This window comes from Dermacentor albipictus, chromosome 8 (genome assembly GCF_038994185.2).
Source record: "Dermacentor albipictus isolate Rhodes 1998 colony chromosome 8, USDA_Dalb.pri_finalv2, whole genome shotgun sequence".
NCBI classification, from domain to species: domain Eukaryota; kingdom Metazoa; phylum Arthropoda; class Arachnida; order Ixodida; family Ixodidae; genus Dermacentor; species Dermacentor albipictus.
Window position 1 is genome coordinate 62,629,479 of NC_091828.1, and position 21,830 is coordinate 62,651,308.

The 21,830-nt window shown below is 44.0% G+C and overlaps 1 protein-coding gene across 2 annotated transcripts in view; it reads left to right on the forward strand.

The window, feature by feature from the left end:
* Positions 1-21,830, forward strand: part of LOC135921780 (uncharacterized) — a 132,395-nt gene that overhangs the window by 19,023 nt on the left and 91,542 nt on the right. For both annotated transcript variants that reach the window (XM_070523491.1, XM_070523492.1), the window contains exon 6: positions 1,590-1,696. In XM_070523491.1, the coding sequence (XP_070379592.1) occupies positions 1,590-1,696 (107 nt within the window). The remainder of the gene's footprint in view (positions 1-1,589; positions 1,697-21,830) is intronic.

Consider the following 21,830-nt stretch of genomic DNA (forward strand, 5'->3'; position numbering starts at 1 on the left):
AATTATTAAACATCGCGCCCCTTGGTTAACCCGCTCTTTCTTGTTGTTTAGTTTTTGTTGTTTTCACTGTTTTAGTGATAAGTTCTCAGACATCGCTCATCCTCGCATAATGAACACTTTGACAATCCGACACATGCCGTTGCTGTCGCTGAGTGCCTGTGGCTGCATGTACGGGGAGTACTCTTAATTTTAGCGTGTAGAGGTAGGTCTGAATCACCGCGCGTATGGAATACAAAGTCAAACGAACATGAATTAACTCGAACACAATGAAAACGGTTGCCCACGCAACTGCTTTAAGAGAAGTCGACGGTAAGTCCATTTCTAATAAAGCAACGTAGCTTAACGAATCTCACGACGTGTAAACTGAACATATCATGATAACAAAATTGAAAGAATCAAAATTAAGAAACATTTTCAAAATTCTTTTGCGCAAGAAACGAGAAATAGTTCGTTTATGGTGCTTTTTAAACGAGTGTACGATCGTAAACATGCGAAGAGTTATGCGATGGTAAATCTCTTCGCGAACATGACACGCGATAAAACCTGCAGTGTTTTATCTGGACTGTCACACAAACACCAGGAGCTGCCGCCCTCCATACATAAAGCCAACGACAGCTTGCACTATTCGCTACACAGGCTAGTTGGAGGCGGTACTTCACATCATTTTGAGATGCAAGGTAACAAAGGCCTTGTACTCAATAACTTCGGTCAAATCTCACAAGTTGCATGACTGCCTTTTCGTGTGCTGCCTATGGCCAGCTCATCTCCACTTTCTTGACTTTTTTTTTTACGTTGGCGTTCTCCTAGAAGTTCATGTCCACGCAAAACTTATGTCGTTAAATTTTTGTGAGCCCATACGGGTGCTCACTCTTGCAATGCATATTTTTCATGAAAAAATCATTCAGCACGGGCGGCGCCAAATGATAATTGAATGTGCATGCCACTGAAACTGTTCGCATGACGCATGTAGAGGTAAACAATGAATGTGCAGAACCTTTACTGAGCTTTGCTCGTAAAAAAGAGTGAGAGGGCATCATAAATGATCCCGTTGGCTAGACTGCTAACTTCTTTGTGACAGCGATTGTTGATACTGTGTGAGTCAGTTGCGAATAGCATGATTGCCCCGTGGCAAGGCATCAAATATCATCCACACATCTGATTTTCACCGTCTTCTGCTTTCTCTATGTATCTTGATATGTAACGCCGGTGTTGTCTCCAATATTCTGTCCTCGTTTTTGCGGTAAGCAGACATGTCGATTGTTAATTACCAACTCTCCCGACCTTCAACTTTATCAAAAACATGCATATTCTTTTTCTATCGCCTAGTCATATCTAGTTGAACAAGTGGTGATCAGCTTACCGAAGCACCCATCACTTTTGATCAAGTGTCTCGCTCACCTCTCAAGCGACTTTGAAATATCTCCTATGGTCTGCACTATTTCTTACGCAAAATAATATCTCGCACCATGAACAAAGCATGATGGTGTTCAAGAAAACAAAAACCATTACTCCCTCCTGCGCTATATTCCATAGAATTCTTGGTGGCAACGTTAATACCAAGCCTATATGTTTCATCTTTTACTCCGCAGTGACATCGGAAGCGATAGACCATGGAAAGTGCTCCTCCTCGCCTGCGCGCTGCTGCTCTTTTGCTCTGGGCTGATCGTAATGTTCATGGGCACTCTGACAACGGCCAGTAAGCAAAAGTGTATTTCTGTTCAGCGTAACACTGATTTTCTTTTTGTAGCATTTATTTCAAATAAAAATAATTATCTAGCCTTTTTAAGGCACATTTGTGGGACTTGTGTTTTCATTTGTTATCAGGTGAAACCAAAATAAAGCTGCATTTATTGTGAAGTTCGCTTACAATGTAAGCCTTTTCCAGCATATTGCGTCCCACAAGTGCCAGTAAATAGTCTCCCACGTCGCTTAGCTAAGCTTCCTAATATTAACGAACTGCGGAAATGTACTTCATTTGACCAGGCTTACAAGCTTATAGGTATTTCGGTCCACTTATGGAGAACCACCGCGCTCAAAACCGATAACTTGAGCAGCATGACACTTGAAATGAGTTCTGCGGTTTCACCGGAGTTCTGTGGTTTCACGGCGGGCCCCATAATCAAATCGTGGATAAATTTCGACCACAAGGGGATCTTTAACCTGCCCACAATGCAAAGATCACGGGTGTTTTTTACATTTCACCCCCAACGAAATGCGGCCGGCGCGGCTGGGTTTCCATCCCGTCACCTCCTGCATAGCAGGCCAACACAATAGCCGCTAAGCCACCGCTATGGATTGTGCACCATGAAGGTTGCCGGGCGAATACTTCTACAAAATGATCGTAATAAGGTGACTTTCATTGGCTATATTGGGAAACCGCTCTTTAATAATAAAGGGCCAACTGTGGTCCGAAAATAGAACGGCTCGCTGCAACAAGTACGAAGAAAAACTGATGGCTAACATAAGTCAAGCCAACCTCCAAAGCAATGAGTGAAATTTTTTAAACAAACGGATGTCAGCATAGGGTCGCAAGGCTATAAATCCGATCATGAGGTAATTGCGGGATATGCAACAAAAATTGTAAATGGGGTAATTGGCATCGTTTAGTCGATTTTATTGTCGAAGAACCAGATTTGTACATATGTGGCAATTGGCCAAAGATCTACTATTTTTCTTTGTGTGTAAAATTATCGGCAGCAACAAAAAAAAACATTGTATTTTGATAAACTCTTGATGCCACGCCAGCGGACGCCTTCTTTGAGTGAACAGTTACCAGCTCTCTTGGGTTAACAATAAACGGAGCCAGAGAAGAGGGAGCGCAAATTTAGGAAAGGCTGGTAGATGCACCAAGCGTGCATTCAGCACGCTAACCTAAACACTGGGTGCAGGAAAAGGGGGAATAAAATATATTAAAAGAAGAAAGGAAAGAATAGGAATGGAATAGAAATTAACACTGCGTGCATGTGGAGGGATGCATAGGAGTACTAGAAACAAAAAAACAGGGTGGTGCAGTTCCAGAACTGCACTGTTTCGCGAGTAATATTTTGCGCCAGAGGCGAGTGTTGGCTTTGACTCAGAAATGAAATATATAGAATTTTGCATTATGCAACATTTTTAGTAGTGGCCTGTTGCAGAAAACATAATTCTAATGCATGAACTCAATAGTTCTAGGAGGCACACATTACATGCATCATGGATGCACGTGCGTATTTGACGAATGAACAAGATTGCTGTATTTATTTTGAACATCTTACTTTAGGCACATACTATATTTTACAGTTTAGAGCCAGTGAGGGGAGGATCAGGTAACAGCAGATTTACTGAAGGATGGTGGGCAGATTGTTCTAGCGAAACTGGCCACCCTGTATACGCAATGCCTCATAACGTCGAGCGTACCGGAATCTTGGAAAAACGCTAACATAATCCTAATCCATAAGAAAGGGGACGCCAAAGACTTGAAAAATTATAGACCGATCAGCTTACTGTCCGCTGCCTTCAAACTATTTACTAAGGTAATCGCAAATAGAATCAGGAACACCTTAGACTTCTGTCATGCAAAGGACCAGGCAGGATTCCGTAAAGGCTATTGAACAATAGATCATATTCGCACTATCAATCAGGTAATAGAGAAATGTGTGGAATACAACCAACCCTTATATATAGCTTTCATTGATTACGAGAAAGCATTTGATTCTGTCGAAACCTCAGCAGTCATGGAGGCATTACGGAATCAGGGTGTAGACGAGCCATATGTAAAAATACTGAAAAATATCTATAGCGGCTCTATATCTATAGTCCTCCATAAAGAAAGCAACAAAATCCCAATAAAGAAAGGCGTCAGGCAGGGAGATACGATCTCTCCAATGCTATTCACAGCGTGTTTACAGGAGGTATTCAGAGACCTGGATTGGGAAGAAATGGGGATAAAAGTTAATATAGAATACCTTACTAACTTGCGATTCGCTGATGATATTGCCTTGCTTAGTAACTAAGGGGACCAACTGCAATGCATGCTCACTGACCTGGAGAGGCAAAGCAGAAGAGTGGGTCTAAAAATTAATCTGCAGAAAACTAAAGTAATGTTTAACAGTCTCGGAAGAGAACAGGAGTTTACAATAGGCAGCGAGGCACTGGAAGTCGTAAGGGAATACATCTACTTAGGGCAGGTAGTGACGGCCGATCCGGATCATGAGACGGAAATAATCAGAAGAATAAGAATGGGCTGGGGTGCTGAACAGCAGGTTGCCATGAACAGCAGATCATGAACAGCAGGTTGCCATTATCCCTCAAGAGAAAAGTATATAATAGCTGTGTCTTACCAGTACTCACCTACGGGGCAGAAACCTGGAGGCTTACGAAAAGGGTTCTTATCAAATTGAGGACGACGCAACGAGCTATGGAAAGAAGAATGATAGGTGTAACGTTAAGGGATAAGAAAACAGCAGATTGGGTGAGGGAACAAACGCGAGTTAATGACATCTTAGTTGAAATCAAGAAAAAGAAATGCGCATGGGCAGGACATGTAATGAGGAGGGAAGATAACCGATGGTCATTAAGGGTTACGGACTGGATTCCAAGGGAAGGGAAGCGTAACAGGGGACGGCAGAAAGTTAGGTGGGCGGATGAGATTAAGAAATTTGCAGGGACGGCATGGCCACAATTAGTACATGACTGGGGTTGTTGGAGAAATATGGGAGAGGCCTTTGCCCTGCAGTAGGCGTAACCAGGCTGATGATGATGATGATGATGAGGTTGCAAGGCATATTCACTTGGACTGAATTGCGAGCATGGCATTCCAAGATATGCACCGCCAAACTTGCTGTAAAAATCTAGTTTTATAGAAATAGCTGTTTTATGCATTCAGGCTTCAAATTTACTGCAGAGCCACTGTATTTCGTTGCACATTCTGTGGATGATTACCTCGAGGCTGGTGTCATTCTTAGCATTCGTTCCAAGTAGTTACGCTTTGGGAACTCACCTGTTACTGGTTCAAGTTGGAACGTAACGAAAGACTTATTCAGTGAAAAGCTGTTTGCTTGTCTATTGTTCATTTCGATTTCTTGTTCATATATTGTCCCCGTCATTAATTCAACTTAATGACTGCAAGCTACCAGTAGGTTTACAACGCATTCTTCACATAACTTTATTATTTGGCCTGCAGAGATACACGATGCGTTAGAAACCCCAGTAATGTTGCCTAGCGTTGATGAAGCCCACATGTAAAATTGACTTGCTCCAGGTGGTTAGACAGCCCAAACAGGTAACATAAAATGCGTAGACACCTAAGTGCTGTAGAGCGGTTCCTGGAGTTATCAACTTCTCGCAGGCAAGGCAGCTCATTGAGACGCATCGCTAACGGTGTCTGAATAGCACAAGGCCGGTGCTCTTGGATCCGTGACGTCATGCACCTTGCCCGATTGCCATAGAATCTAATAGGAATGCTATCGAGTTAGCCGTGCGCATTTTGCGTCACCTCTTTCGTCACGCCGAACGTAGGAGTGAAAATCTTGGTCCAAGTAGCGTGACGTCATAAAGTAGGGTACGCAGGCTTGCTATGTAGATGGCGCTAGTATAGCATGGTCCGTAATACCTTCGGACCACTTCTGAGCGTGGGGTCGTGGCGTTCTAAACTCATTACCACTGTTTTAGAGAGCAGCCCTTAGGCGGCCGTTCCTGCGTTGAGCGTCGGTGTCCCTGGGCGTGCCTCGTCGTCCGTTGTAACCGAGCGAATGAGCACCGCGAAAGATGAAGCAGCGAACGCAGAGCGCAGTGGCACATGAATGACGGCGAGATTCAGGAGAGCGTGAGGAAGAAAGCGGAGGAGGAAAGAGTGGCGAAATAGTGAGGAGGAAAGCGGAGTGCCGCACGAGAAATGCTCAGTGTTTGCTACCAGGCATGAGGCGAGCCCTATGGCAACGAAGCACTGGCGTGGATTTCGGAGCCATCGCGCATGCGCTACTTCGCCTGCGCCTCCACCACTACAGAATGCGCTCCACACCATGTTCGCGCTTTCTTTCTGAGCAATGAGCGACTCAACCATGGAAATGTTTCGTCTGCCACTACCGCTAGACAAGCTGCCCGAGCAGAGGCTGTCGTCACTGTCGCTGTCGCACCACTGTCGAGAAGAACCTGTCTTTCGCAATCAAATTCTTTGTCGCAATACATCGCGATGTCAAAACACCTAACGAATTTGCTCAAAACTCGCATTAGGCACCATCGTGCTCGCTGTTGAATGATCTTTTTTGTTATAGCGGTTACCGGGGCGCTGTTATAATGCAAGCGAGAGCTAGCGCGTACAAGGACCACGCGTCGATGACGCAAACTTCCGGGAGCTACTGTGACATGGCGCCACGGCGGTACCCTCTCCCCTCACGCAACAACTGGCGCGCTAAGACTCATCAGGTGTACGCTTCCACCTGCCCTTCACCGCCGAGGCGTGCTCGTGTCGCGGCCTCCCAGCCAAGCGGAATTTAGGTTTCAATTTTCGCTTGTCCAGATGACAGACGCTGACATTTTTCCATAAATGGGCCATTTGACGCTTTCGCAAATTGAAAATGCTCTTGAGAATTCTTTAAAAATTGAGAATGCTCGATATGTGAAGGCTACTGTCCACTGGAGGCAGGCGTATGGTCACACCCACAACATTGACCTCATTGTTGTCCGTTCTGATTGCCGGAAAATCAATCTTCCAATTTGACACGCCTGCACTCATTCCACCGTGAATCTTCTACTTTCCTCGGAATGTTTCATAAATAGAGGAATTCTTTTTCCGGTGACTAAGGGTCGGGGGGTGCCTTACACCAATCGTCAGTTGCGCTTGTGGGATAACCATGTGGAGACGAAAACTCATTGTAATTCTCCGGTCCTGCGTCGGCAGCGGATGCCAGCCAGCTAGTTTGAACGTTCCTTTTACCCGCCGTGGTTGCTTATTGGCTATGGTGTTGGCCTGCTAAGCACGAGGTCGCGGGATTGAATCCCGGCCTCGACAGCCGCATTTCTATGGGTGCAAAATGCGAAAGCACCCATGTACTTAAATTTCGGTGCACGTTAAAGAACCCCAGGTGGTCAAAATTTCCGGAGTCCCCCACTGTGGCGTGCCGCATAATCAGAATATGCATTTGGCACGGAAAACCCCCAAATTTAACATATAATTTATACATTTCATAGGACAAACACAGTCCTCAGAGGGTACTTAGAGTGGTGAAGATAGGACATGAGCAACCTCAACAATGTGAAAAATTTATCGTGGGCCACACCACGCCAGTAAGAGTGAAAGTATTCATTTCATCACTTTTCCAATTGGATTGTAGTGCACTGAACCCATGTGAATTTTTACCTGACGCTTGGGCGTAGGAGCCCAGCTGCCCCTTTAGTTACAACAGCGCAGCTCATTCAGAGATTCCTGTCCTTTCTGTTGAGCATAACAAGCAGAAAGGTCCTGCCGAATGTGTCAGTCGTTTATAAAGTGATTAGTAATGCACTGGTAATTTAATTGAACGCATGCATATCTCAGTGGCGATATCACGTCTGAAGTTTTTGAGAAGGCTGTTGAAGCACTTGATTACATTTTTCTGCCAACATTAATGACAATGAATATGTTATATTTTCGATCTTTTTTTCTGACGAGTAACTTAGCTTCTAGTCATATCTTTACTAGGCATTCTGGAATGCATCCCACATATGCGCATAACGACAAACGGCATCTTGCGGGAAGGTGGTCCTAGGTATACGAAAAACCTATCGCGAAGACAGTTCAATACTCTTGTCTATACATTTTCGTTTTTCAATTTTTCTTACTTAGCTACCGATGAAGACGCTGCTGACACCGGCGATGGCGACGGCAGCAGTGCTGTACCTCACGTTATACACAGAACACCGAGCCGCCCTGTAACCCGAGGTGCCCGAAGTGGATCTGGTGCAAGCTCAAGAACCATCCGGACAGCTACACCAGTACGTCCATTAGAAAAGCGATTGTCAAGCTTCGCGCGGGTTCATAAATTTAAAAAAAGAGAAAAAAAAATGTAAGTTCATTACCAGCCAGACAGACGTCTGTGGTTTTAGAGTCAAGTATCTAAATATTGGCCAAATGTAACACGTTGCACTAAAATTAGGCTGTCACATATGTTCAATAGCATTTTCACTGACCCGCGATAACGCCGCAATCCGCTGCTCTTCAGCGGTACCATTCAGATTTTGTACTTTCTGGGACATTTGATTCAAGACATTAACGAAGACCAATAAACTATTTCGTTTATGCCTAGAGAGATAACGTTTGCCGGATAGACTATCCTTCATTTCATTCGGAATATGGCACTTCAGGGAAGTTCGCCGTACATAAGCGGCATTGGATAGACTTAGTGACCTGGAATATTGTGGGTGCCGACCACCGGTGCCGACCACCGGTGCCAACTGTCGTCATGGCCACCTCAAACTAACCAGTAACGGTATACAGGCACCCGATTAGATGCTGCCCCCCCCTCATCCCCCCCTAAGTGACCTATCATTACTATTATAGGGGTCATATCCAGAAAGCAGTCAGTGAAGCGTATCCTCTGTTTTGATACAAAGGCACAAGATTCTTGCACGTCGTTGTAGGCAACTTATGCACAGCTGCGAGAGCGGTAAGCTTGTGGCAAAAGAGATATTGAACAACGAAGGTGCATTCTATAAATAGCAGATGCATTGAAATTTAGAGTGCCAGAGATAACTAATACACAGGTGTGGCACTCTTCTGACGATGTGCCAATTCTGTCCTTTGGCCACAATTGTTCATTTATTCATTTTTTTACAATTAACCAGTCCTTCTAATCATTAGGCTCATGTGTTAGTAAATAGAGCGTAGAAGTTAATTGTGAAAAGTTCGCTTACATTAAAAAATTGAAAAGGGTGTTTTTTTATTAGGCCATTAGCAACAAAATTCTGCTTAAGAAAACTTCTTCCATGTACTTAGGAGTAACAAAAACGAAATAGCTAAATAGGCGTACACTTGTAGGAAATGTCTGTTTCACAATTTAGCAGAAATAGTAACTTCATAGGAAGAAATTACCGACGCGACGTGAGCAGCAATGTTAATGTTGTATTGGGCTTGCATTCGTTTGATGCTAGATTAAGGTAGTGCACTTTGTAGCCAACATTAAAAAGTGCACAATGCCATTGATGAAAATGAAAATTGATACGCTTTATATTCGGGAAATATAGGCGCAGTGGCAATATAACACGTATATAAAGCTGTGTAATTCATAGCCACTAACAGTTAGAGGCCCAAAGTGTCGAATCACTTTGTATTTCGTTTTCATTTAATAAAACAAAGCCTAGAATTATAAACAAAGGCACTTGCATAAAGCAGTAGTCTCCAGAACGATGCTAACGAACAAACCACACTCTCCAAGTGCAAATAATGCGAGCCCGTACTGGTTTATTGAATCATTCTGCACTTTTCTTTTTTTCCTGAGTCCATAAGCATGAAGGACTTCACAGAATAATGATGCGCAGAAAAACAATTTTAAACGCTGCCAAGATATTACGATAGATGTGCTGTCCTTTATTGGCTTACCAGCATTAAATATGGGTGTACTTGTGTAAATTTTATTCATTACAACCTCCGTGCAACGAACCTGAAGACAGAGTTAGCGGTACGAATAAAAAAAATTATATACTCCTTCCACGAAGCGGATGAGAAAGTGCTGCCAACGAAAGCGTTTTATTTGTCAATTAGAGGTCTTCTAAATTTGTACTGTGGCACTGATTGAACCTAATCTGACGTAAGTTATCTCGGGCAAGCAGCAGAGAAAACACAGAAGGCATAAAAGAATTTACGTATTCCCTAAATCCCGTATGAAACCTAATTTAGAACTTACTAGGCAATGATCGCACACTCTGTCACGAAAACTACAAGAGCTGGAAGCTGATCCAAAATAGGTGAGTAACCAGAAACCTCAGCATACAGCACACACTCTTTTCAAGTTAGAACTCACCTCTTAAAATATCAAAAATGTAATTTTTTTTTGTTCGCGCTGGCAATAATATGGACAACCAATGTGCAGTTCCGCCGTCGGCGTCGCCGTGGTCGTGAGTGTCCGTATAAAGTCCAAGGACGATAAAAACGTCCTTGCGCGTCCCAGGCTGTATGTACGACTGAAGGCGTGCGAGGAGATGCAATGATCACGAATCAATCTCGCTTATGCGGTACAGACGGAAGCAAGCAGGAAGGCCACCGTCTCCCGTCGTGCACGAGGCACCCGACGTTGCGAGGCACCCGGTGGAGGGGAGATGGGTGGGGAGGGGGAACTGGAGGCGTTGCTCTCGGGCTGCAACTGCACATGTGGCGGCATGCTCGGGGTCTCCCGACCGTATCTCGACAGCGATCTGCGGGTAGGGCAGAGTCTAAGTTGTACGGCGGCAGGTAGTTTTGTGCGTGCTGCCTATACTTCGCGCTCACTTTTCATGAGAGCGATACACAGCTGGAATCTCACTGCGCTCGCTGCTGCTGCCGCATTACCTCCCACCAGCGTTTTGACCGCAAGTTTCCGCAGTCATCGAGTCATATATGTTCATGCTTGCTTGTGTGCGCGGGACATTATGGTTGTTGATTTAGTTGGTGAACCTATGTTTACAAGTTTACACGGCCGATAAAACTACTATCCTTACTTTGTATAGCTGTCCAATAATTTGCTATCGCAATGGATGCTTCGCTTTTCGGGTGAAACTGTTTTTTTTAATTCAGCAAATATTTGCGAGCTCTAAAATCAGTGTAGCGACTGTCGCCAGCTTTTTCCGGTCTGTGATGACCATCGTGCCTGACGGCCGAACGATATCTGTCGAACGTGATGCTGTACAAGATCGGCGCACGCTGCTACATTCGAATCCCACCAAATCCTCAAGTGACCAGGTTTCCGCCGTTTCGCGAACTTTGCGAGTTGCACGTGGGTACCCATCGTTGACGCTCATTTTCTTTTAGTCGCTTCCCTATGAGACCATATAGAAGCTACCTCACTTGTTCCAAAGCTGAAGGCCGGTGACAGTGGGGATGCCGTCAGTGGTGAAGTGAGTAAGAGACCGGATTCAGGGACGTCAGTATTGACACTGACAAGGAATAAATCGGGTTCATTAATAAATTAATTATTTAATTCTTAATATCTCTAGGTTAAGCTAATGTCGTCTAATGAAGGGTGTGTGACGGTCCTGCTTGTGGGAAAACCTGTGAAATGAAAACGCTGTTTTGAAGTAACATTTTCGTCGAGATTACAGTCGGTCGTTTCAAAATCTCAAATCCCAACAACTTTTAAAAGTTTTTTGAGACCTAGAAGCATCTCGGCGTAGATTGCCTCCTTGTAGTCATCGCACCCTGCCCTCAAGTTCGCTTCTATTTTTTCGTATAGGTGAGCGCGAGCGTTGTGGGAGTAGATGCGTTACAGAAAAATAGCAGCACTGCAAATGGTGTCAGTAACAAAGTATCCAAAGCATACTGAACAGCGTGTGAACCGCCTTGCTATCGTACGTCAGCCATACACCTTAATTCAGAAGAAATTGTTTGTCGAATAGCGTGTTATAGTTTTTCAAAGGTGTAGTTTGCAGGAGTTTCGAATACGTGGTAATGCGTAAACCTTAGACGGTACGCTTACGTGGATGCAGGAAATGCTTTAATATATACGCTTCCTTTTCGCATTCGTATGCTTGGTGTGTTCGTGATGGCCGTGAACATCTTGAAGTATCTGTACTATACCCAGCTACTTGCATTTCGAATGCCTTGGCAGCAAGACCGCCAAAAAATTCCCGTAGCCTTCATAACAGAAACGGCGCAGTGAATAACAAAATGACTCTGTTATGCCACATGTCTTACTTGGTAGACGTTTTACCATGATTTAACACCCAGCTAAGTACAGTTATTTTGAACGTCTTTAGCTTCGAAACCGCCTACTAACGCTACGACCAGCTCAATATTTCGCAAACTAATAATGGTTTTTCAATGTCCGCATGATTACAGGTTATATTGAAATTCGAAACGCCGAAGCACTCCCCCTCTCTTACGCCTACTTAACCGAATGGAAGCTCTCTTTAAACATATAATTTTACAATGCTAATAACTTAACTGCTTTTGTAAAGCACTAATGTGGGCTAAACTGCATCGTATTCTCTCTCCTCGCTTTTCGCATAATTTTTTTCTGGCCGTATTTTTAACATTAATGTTAAAGGTATATTGCTATACATTTAAATAATGGTGTGTGTAATTGAAACTTGAAATTAATGTATTCCTTTGGCGGTTTGGCTTGTAATATTTTTGATTTTTTACTATTTACCATAGGGCAGGTGCAACTCTGATGTGGAACAACATTCAGTTCCCTTTACTATGTGCCTATATTTTTCTGCGAAAGTCATAAAATTATAGAAAAAGTGATAATTTCTACCACAATAAAGAGCTTCAAGAATAGTCTGGCCCCTCAGAAATTGCGAGAGGCAGAATCTCGTGTTCTTTTTTGACACCATGTTCCTAATCAAACAAGGGGAAAGTGATCGCCCTGGTATCTAAAATCCTCCCGTGCCTACTGCGGATACGGTCACTGCTGGTATTGTCGATACATATATCGCATGAGCAGCACAATCCCATACATACAATTGTATCTAACCATTGCTCACAGATCAGCTTCTAAATATAGCTTGCCTCTGCCATGTCCGCACGAACCACAAGCAGCACTCAAAAGTCGCGTCGGCGACGACAAGTGTTTGACATCAGGGAAAGTAACCACCGTTTTGTAATTTATTCAAACCAGTCAACAACGCCAATCAGTTTTCAAAACACCGGCTTCGTTGAACAAAGTATTTACATTCACTTTTCTAGCGCTTTAAAGTTTTTTTCGAAGGATCAGCAAAGCGTAAGATGACGTGCTTTGCTCACTGTGCGCTTGCAAGTATTTCACGCTTTAGGTATCTGACATCTAAATTCATTTTCGCAGCTGACAACTCCGGCGGCTATTCCACCTCCAGTCATCCCGCTTCCGTGTGAGTATACGGACATAATGGTATAGAGGCTACAGCAGCGCTTAGAGCTCACTCCTTGCACACGACACAAAGGGCGACGCAAAGTGCCATCAAACGCATATTGCTGCGACATGCTGCGACATGGCGTGTAGACAACGCGTGGGGAATTTGGTGCAACGCAAGCTTGAAATAACAGTCCAAAGGAGCGTCCTTGATAGCGTTCAAGAAATAGTGCTGTTTGAAGGTCAAAACAGATGAACCTCAGGACATACAGGAACGGTTGTTCGCTCCAATTTAATTATTCCACACATGGCCTACTTGCGCATACCTTAAACTCATGGTGGCGTAAATTTGAGTATGAAATATATGCAAAGTAATAAATTATAGACAGACATTAAAAAAACACAGCTTACTTAGCGTATCGCGGGGAAAACGAAGAATCCGTTTTCCACTAACTTCTGTGGAGCAACATTAACTACAACTGAAATACTGCTGGCTATTCGTGCTCTCGATACTTTTCAAGGTGAAGTGTTCCTTTGTGAACGTTTGCCAATTTGGCAGTATCTGCCCATCTATCTAGGCACCTACATCTTGGTGCTCTCATGGTCGTATCCTTAACTCGCTATTTGCTAAAATTCGCGGGACTGGTAGCGGGATTTAATCCCGACCACGGCAGCCGTATTTCTATGGGAGCAAAACGCGTAAGTACCCGTGTACTTATATTTAGGTGCACGTGAAAGAACCGCAGATGGTGAAAATTTCTGCAGTCCCCAAATGTGGCGTACCTCATAATCAGAAAATGCATTTGGCACGTCAACCCCGATATTTAAAATGAAATTTATGCGTTCCCTAGGACTAACACAGTGTTCAGAGGGTACTTATTGCGGTGAAGATAGGACATGAGCAACCTGAATAATGTGCAAAATGTATCATGGACCCCACCATGCCAGTAAGAGTGAAAGTATTCATTTCATCACTTTTCCAATTGGCTTGTAGTGCATTCGCCCATGTGGATTTTTATCTGACGGGTGGGCGTATGAGCCCAGATGCCAGCTTAGTCACAGTGGTGCAGCTCAATCAGAGATTCCTGTCGTTGCTGCTGAGCATAACAAGCGGAATGGTCCTGCCGAATGTGGCAGCCTGTTATAAAGTGATTAGTAAGGCAGTGTTAATTTAATTGAACGCATGCATATCTCAGTGATGGTATCACGTGTGAAGTTATCGAGAATGCTGTTCAAGCTCCTGACTAACTTTTTCTGCCAGCAATAATGAAAATGAAGAAATTATATTTTCGATCTTTACTTCTGAGGACTAACTCATATTTTGACTCAAATATGACTAAATCATGTTTTTACTAGGTATTCTGGAATGCGTCCCACATATGTGCGTAACGAGAAACGGCTTGTTGAGGGAACGTGGGCCTACGTATACAAAAAAGATAACGCGAAGACGGTCAAGTACCCTTGCGTATACATTTACTTTCAAATTTTCTTGCTTAGCTGCTGATGAAGACGCTCCTAGCACTGGCGACGGCAACAGTGCTGTGACTCCCGTTATATATACAACACCGAGCCGCCCTGTAAACCCAAGTACCCGACGTGGCTCTGGGACGAGAGCAAGAACCATCCCAACACCTTCACCAGTACGTCCATTAGGAAAGCGATTCTCATGCTTCGCGCGGGTTCCTAAATTAAAAAAAAAATGTAAGTTAATTACCACCAGACACACGTCTGCGGTTTGAGAGGCAAGTATTTGAAGGTTGGCCAAACGCGACAATTGACACTACCATTAGGCCTTCACATACGTTCAAGAGCATCTTCGCTGACCCGCGATAATACCGCGATCTGAGGTTCTTCTGCAATGCTATTCACGTTTCATACTTTCTGTGATATTTGACTCAAGACAATGTAAACGAAGACCAATAAACCACGTCGTTTATATGCAGATATAGATAACGTTTTCCGCATAGACTATCCTTCATATCATTCGGAATATACCGCTTAATGGAAGTTCGCAGTACTTGAGCGGCATTGTATAGACTTAGTGAATTGTGATATTGTCTGTGCCGACCAACGGTATGATACCGTGCAACAGTCATCGTGGCCACCTCAAACTAACCAGTAACTGTGTACAGGCACCCGATTAGATGATGTCCCCCCTCACCCCCCAAGTGATTATAGGGGTCATATCCAGAAAACAAACAGTGAAGCGTAATCTCTGTTTTGATACAAAAGGCACAAAATTGTTACACGTCGCTGTAGGCAAATTATGCACAACTGTGAAAGCGGTAAGCTTATGGCTGTAGAGGTATCGAACAACGAAGGTGCATTCTATAAATGGCAGATCCATTGAAATTCAGAGTGCCTGAGATAACTAATACACAGGTGTGGCACTCTTCTGACGTTGTACCAATTCTGTCATTTGGCGACCATTGTTCATTTATTCGTCTTGTTACAATTAACGAGTCCTTCCTATCATTAGGCTCATCTGTTAGGAAATGGAGCGTAGAAGTTAATTATGAAAAATTCTCTTACATGTAAAAAAATGGATGGTGTTTTTTATTATGCCATTAGGAACAAAATTCTGCTTAAGAAGACTTCTTCCAAGTACATAGGAGTATCAAGAACGAAATAACTAATTAGGCGTACACTTGTAGGAATTGTCTGTTTGACAGTATAGCAGAAATAGTAATTTCCTTGGAAAAAATTGCAGCCTCGACCTGAGAAACAATGTTAATGGTGTATTGAACTTGCATTCGTTTGATCCAAGATTAAGGTAGTGCACTTTGTAGCCAACATAAAAAAATGCACAATCGCATTGGGAAAAGATTCCCCGAATATCGATACGCTTTATATGTAGGAAATATAGGCACAGTCGCTCGATAACAGGTATGTAAAGGCATGTAATATATAGCTACCAACAGTTAAAGGCCTGAAAAGTCAATTCACTTTGTATTTCTTTTTTATTTATTACAACAAAGCCTAAAGGTATAAACAAAGACACTTGCATAAAGCAGTAGTTCCGAAAACGATGTTAACGAACTAACCACACTCTCCAAGTGCAAATGATGCGAGCCCGTATTGGTTTATTGAATCATTCTGCACTTTCCTTTTTTCCTGAGTTTATAAGCATAGGTTTCTTTACAGGATAATGATGCTCAGAAAAACAATTTTAAACACTGCCCAGATATTACGATAAATGTGCTCTCCTTTATTGGCTTACCAGTGTGAAATGTGCGTGTATTTGTGTAAATATCATTCGTTGCAACCTCCATGCAACAAACCTCAAGACAGAGCTAACGGTACGAATAAAAAAAAGTAATATACTCCTTCCACAAGGCGGATGAAAAAGTGTTGCCAGTGAACGCGATGTTGCCAAATACAACTATTTCAAACGATTGCTCGCAGGCCAGATTCTAAATATGGCTTGCCTCTCATATGTCCGCACGAAACACGAGCAGCCCTCAAAAATCGCGTCCGCGACGGCAAGTGTTTGACATCGCGGAAAGTAACCACCATTTTGAAATTTATTCTAACCAGTCAACAACGCTAACCAGTTTGCAAAAGATTGGCTTCGTTGAACAAAGCATTTATGTTCATTTTTCTAGAGCTATACATTTTTTATCGAAGGATCAGCAAAGCGGAAACGATGAGCTTTGCCCATTGTGCACTTGCACGAATTTCACGTTTTATGTATCTGAAATCGACATGCAATTTCGTAGGTGACAACTCCTGTGGCTATTCAACCTCCAGTGGCCCCTCGCCTATGTGAGTATACGGACATTGCATATTGCAATAGACGCTACGGGAGCGCTTAGAGCTCACTCGTTACACATGACACAAAGTGCGACGCAAAGTCCCATAAAACGCATCGTAAAGAGGAAGAAAATGCTGCTGCGACATGCCGTGTAGAAAACGAGTGGGGCATTTGTTGCTACAAAAGCTTGAAATAATAGTGCAAAGGAACGTCCTTGATATCGTTTAAGAAATAGTACTGTATGAAGGTCAGAACAGATGAACATGAAGACATACATGAGCGGGTGTTCGCTCCGCATGAATTATTCCACAAACGGCGTACTTGCGCATACCTTAAACTCATGGTGGTGTAAACTTGAGAATAAAATATGTGCGAATTACTAAATTTTAAACAGACATTAAAAACACAGCTTACTTAGCGTATCGTGGCGAAAACCTAGAATCCGTTTTACACTAGCCTCTGTGGAGCAACAGAAACTACAACTGAAATACTGCTGGCTATTCGTGCTCTCACTATTTTTCAAGGCGAAGCATTCCTTTGTGAACATTTGCCAATTTGACAATGTCTGTCCATCTATCTAGACACCTAAATCTTGGTGTCTCATGGTCGTTTCGTTAACTCGCAATGTGCCAAAATAGGCATAGTATGACAAGAGTGCATGACAAACATAAATGATGGGTGATGACCCCAATGTCATGAAAGTATTGCAGCATTAGGTATTTTTAAAATATCAGTGGAAGTTTTGTTGTAATTATTCAGGAGAGGGCAGGGTGAAGGACAGTTTTTCTGTAGAGTAGTTAGCCCGAGGGGTTATAACATTCCATTTTTCTTTGTGCCGGGTAATGTGTATGGAAATGTTCTCTTTTAGTGATGATAACTCGCGTAGAAACGTTCTATTTCCAAATACTTCGCGTTCCAAATGTCCGCGTTCGAGTATGCGGCCACATGTGAGTGTATTGAACGTGTGGTACAGAGTTCCGGCGTCGCAACTATATACCCTATATATATATATATATATATATATATATATATATATATATATATATATATAAGTATATAAATGAGCTGCTTACCGGCGTAGCGTCGGCGTTTGAACGACCAATGGAGCGGCAAGGTAGTCGCGCAACAAGGCACACGATGGGTTACTGTGTTGCTCGGCAGGCATAGCAATGGCGGTATGTAGTGCCTGTACTGAGGTCGTAGAGGGAACGCAGAACTCACATCAGGTCTGGTCGGCCAGTAGGAGAGCGCGTAAATGTCGCAATGATTTCGACCGGAGCGGTACAAGACACAAATGTCTTATTCCTGCAGGTGAAGCGCCCAACGACTGAGAAGGCCCGACGGGTCCTTCAAGGAGAGCCAACAAATGTTCAGTGATTATACTGAAAGAACAATCGTAAAAGTAAAGCCGAAACTTGTCCAATGTGCAAGTGATGGCTATGCATTCCTGCTCCTCGACGGCCTAATTGAACTTAGCTTTGTTAAGGTATAGGGCTCGTATAAGCGACCATCATTTGTGGCTTTACGTTGGGACAAGACCGCACCAAAGCCCACACCACTGCCGTCGGTGTGAAACTCCGTCGACGCAATCGTAATGCGTCTTAATTGGTCGTAACGGCGAAGAATCGGCGATGAAGTCAACACGCGTAACCGTTAAAAGCATTCGTTCAATTCTAATGACCACGCGGAAATGCCTTTGTTTGTGGTAAGCAGGGGCGCTATGACGTAAAACTATTCCAAACTTTTCTCTTCTAATTCTGCTATCAGCCCTCCACGATTGGTGAAAAACTTTTTTCGACCACCCCTACTTCACCTGTCTGTCACGCGACGACACGAAAACCGCGACAGCTCCCCATCTGATATGTGTACACACTGATTATGCGTGATTTGACAGAAAAAAGAAAAACAGTTATTTCTGGTTCCACCCCTTTTCGCCAGTAGGCCTCGGCTATTGGTAAAAAGTTTTCGGGCTGCACCCACTTCCCCTGCCTGTCACGCGACGTCACAAAACCGCACAAACTCACCGCGTCAGAGTAACGTGTACGCGATAAAGATGCATTAATATGCCGAACAAAACTGAATTTTCTTCCGAATAGCGGCAGGCTGCCCCGTTCCGAAAGGAATAAAAGATGGCTGCCACCAATCGCTCGGGCTCTGGCTACTCGCCCCTGCTGGACAGCGTGGGTTTATTTGCTTGTAATAAAACTTTCTGCGGGGCCGTGTAATGTTTTCGAGAACTTTTGGCACGTTTGCGACCTCGTTCTGCCAACTATTCTTTGCTGAGGGTCAGTTTTAGCGCCACTCTTAAGCTTCCGTTGCATGCCGCCGCGATTTTCGACCAGCCACCCCAAGCTAAGTAAGGGAAAGCCGACCAATCGCAGACTCCGGCACCACCCTCTTCATCCGGTTATCGATTTTCAGTGCACTGGCTCTGCCCCAGCGGATCCCTCTCCACTTGAGCGTTCTCCTCGCCTCTTGTCAGCCAATTAGATCGACAAGCCGCTCAGTGTAGGCAATGTTATTCGTTTTTCAAGCAAACAAAAGTGACCTCCTATGAACGAGGAGAGTGTTTGATTGGTCTGTACAGACAACCCTGTGGGGTGACCGCCCGGTGCTTTCGTCGGTGGTTACGCAAATTTGACGTCAGGAGATTGGAATAGAAACATATTGGGATAGTTTTACGTTATAGGGCCCCAGATTCGTCAGCGGTGCGATAATATAGGTGAAATACTCGACTAAACGACGGAAAATAGGAACACAAGCCAACGTCGCAGGGTCTTTATAGACGTGGGCTTTGTGATTTCAGTGACTCCGCGCAGCTTCTTTAGATCGGGAAGGGTTTTATCTTTGCAGAGAACCTGACCGAAGATAGGTGACTTTAGGGAAGCGAAGCGGCACTACTTCAGGTTGAGCTGTAGATCAGGTGAAGTGAAGAGGTTATCATTTCATGCAAACGACTATGTCATCCATGTAACCTGAACGTCATCCACTTGTAGCTGCGGCGAATGATATCAATTATGTACTCGGACAAAGCGGGCGCATTTCAAAACCCAAACACCATACCGTTAAACTCATACAGGTCATCGGGAGTGATGAAAGTTGTCTTTGGCCGGTCAGCCTCAGCCATGGCATCCTGCCAATAGCCAGAATGGAGATATAAATATAAAAAGGCATTTTCCACCTTGCGGACAATTAGTACCATTGTCGATCCGAGATGTAGGTCTTTTTTTGAAATCCTGTTTAGGCGGCGAGTATCGCTATAATATCGAATGAATCCATCCTTTTTACGTTCTAGAATGACAGCTGAGAAGCCAGTATTTTGATAAAACCGAGTGAGGGCGCACTGTAGCATATAGTAAACTTGTTCCGTGATAACAGGGCACTTTTCTGCGAAAACGCGATAAACACGCTGGCGCTACGTCCATGTGGGCATGTGAGCCGGTGTCAGTAGTATGTCACATAATCCAAGTGCTACGCTAGCATGGTTGGTTGTAGTCCAACGAAGAGTCTATCTCATTGAGGAGGGTATAAAATTTCGCGCGATGAGATGACGAAAATTTGGCGGCGATGGCGCAGTTGAAAACGGCTGAAGGCCTGATGAGACAGAAGTAATGGCGTCGAGATATGAATGGGTGGCGCCATCGTGTACGTAAAGATATTCAATAGACGTGACCGTTTTCACAAACCCTTATGTCTCACCCCGCACTATGGTCACTGGGTGCTGGTGGGGATTACATGTGAGTATGAAAGCGGATTCGTTCCTAAAATGAATAAGGATGGCAAATGGGAGAAATAAGTCCTTGTGGTAAGCAAGCATGTCACATTGCTCCAACGTCATAGAGGAGTTGGCACGGCAGCACACGACCAGGTAACAAGCACCGACGTCTCCGTAGGTAAATAAGTGTCAATGAAGACATCACCGAAGTCGGCGGCGGCCGATGTCTGTCACCTAACGGCGAAAGGGCCACTTGCGTTCGAGAAGAATGGATGATGGTAGTATGGCGTGACAGTAAGGTCCCATCTGAGAATACGATGTTTACAACAGGATGACAACAAACAAACAAAAATGACGCCATCCAACCCTGCGGAAGAGGATGTCCAGGGCCACCACTGGTCGGATTGCGATATCTTTATCCTTTGTCGCTCCTCATATTTACACTGCTTCTGGGTAATCTGCTCATACCGTTGCCGTTGATGCGTTGCCTGCTCGTAGCAATGCCACAAGAATAGGATTACTTGCTAGGTTGGTTCTCTTACATACAAAATGCTGGCGACGTCACTCCGCAAGTCGCAAGCTGCCGTCGCCGCGGCAGCTTGCGCAACACCAATGTTTGCCGGGAAACATATGCAGGGAGCACCACGTGCCCTATAATAATAATAATAATAATAATAATAATAATAATAATAATAATAATAATAATAATAATAATAATAATAATAATAATAATAATAATAATAATAATAATAATCTTTACTTCACTCATGAAGTGAAATAAAGATTATTATCGTTATCGGCAGCGCCTTAATATTAATAATCTGGTTCGCATGCACGTTTAGCGCTTGTTCTTTCTTGAAACGAATGCTGTTCTGTATGTTGTGCGCGTGACTCCAAAGTACGTATGCAGTTTTCGAGTCACTTGGCTCAATGCTTCAAGCCTGCTTCACCTCCACCGCAGGTCGGCCTGGTACTGCACAACCTCCAGAATCGGCCAACATATTTGCCCACGTACATCGACACAAAAAATACCGGCTAACGAGAGGCTATCAGCTTCCAGGATGTTCAGTTCCAGGTTGACTTGAGAGGATAGGAGCAAGCGCCACAAAATGTAACGAGATCAAATTACAGAAGTGATAATCGTTGGAAATCAGTCAAGCCAATGTCCACGCCCGAGGGCTAAGAAACCGGGCTGCGGAGACATCGAACCAGGATGACTGGCGAGAGCGCATGCATACCTTCAGCGAGCTGACGCAGTCCGATAGGGCAGAACGCCAGCTCCACCCTCCGCTCCACTCATCCCTTATCTACCACCACCAAATCCTTTGGCACAGCCTGCAGGCACGAGTGCTCCTCATCTCCTGTCTACTATCCCGCATTCAGC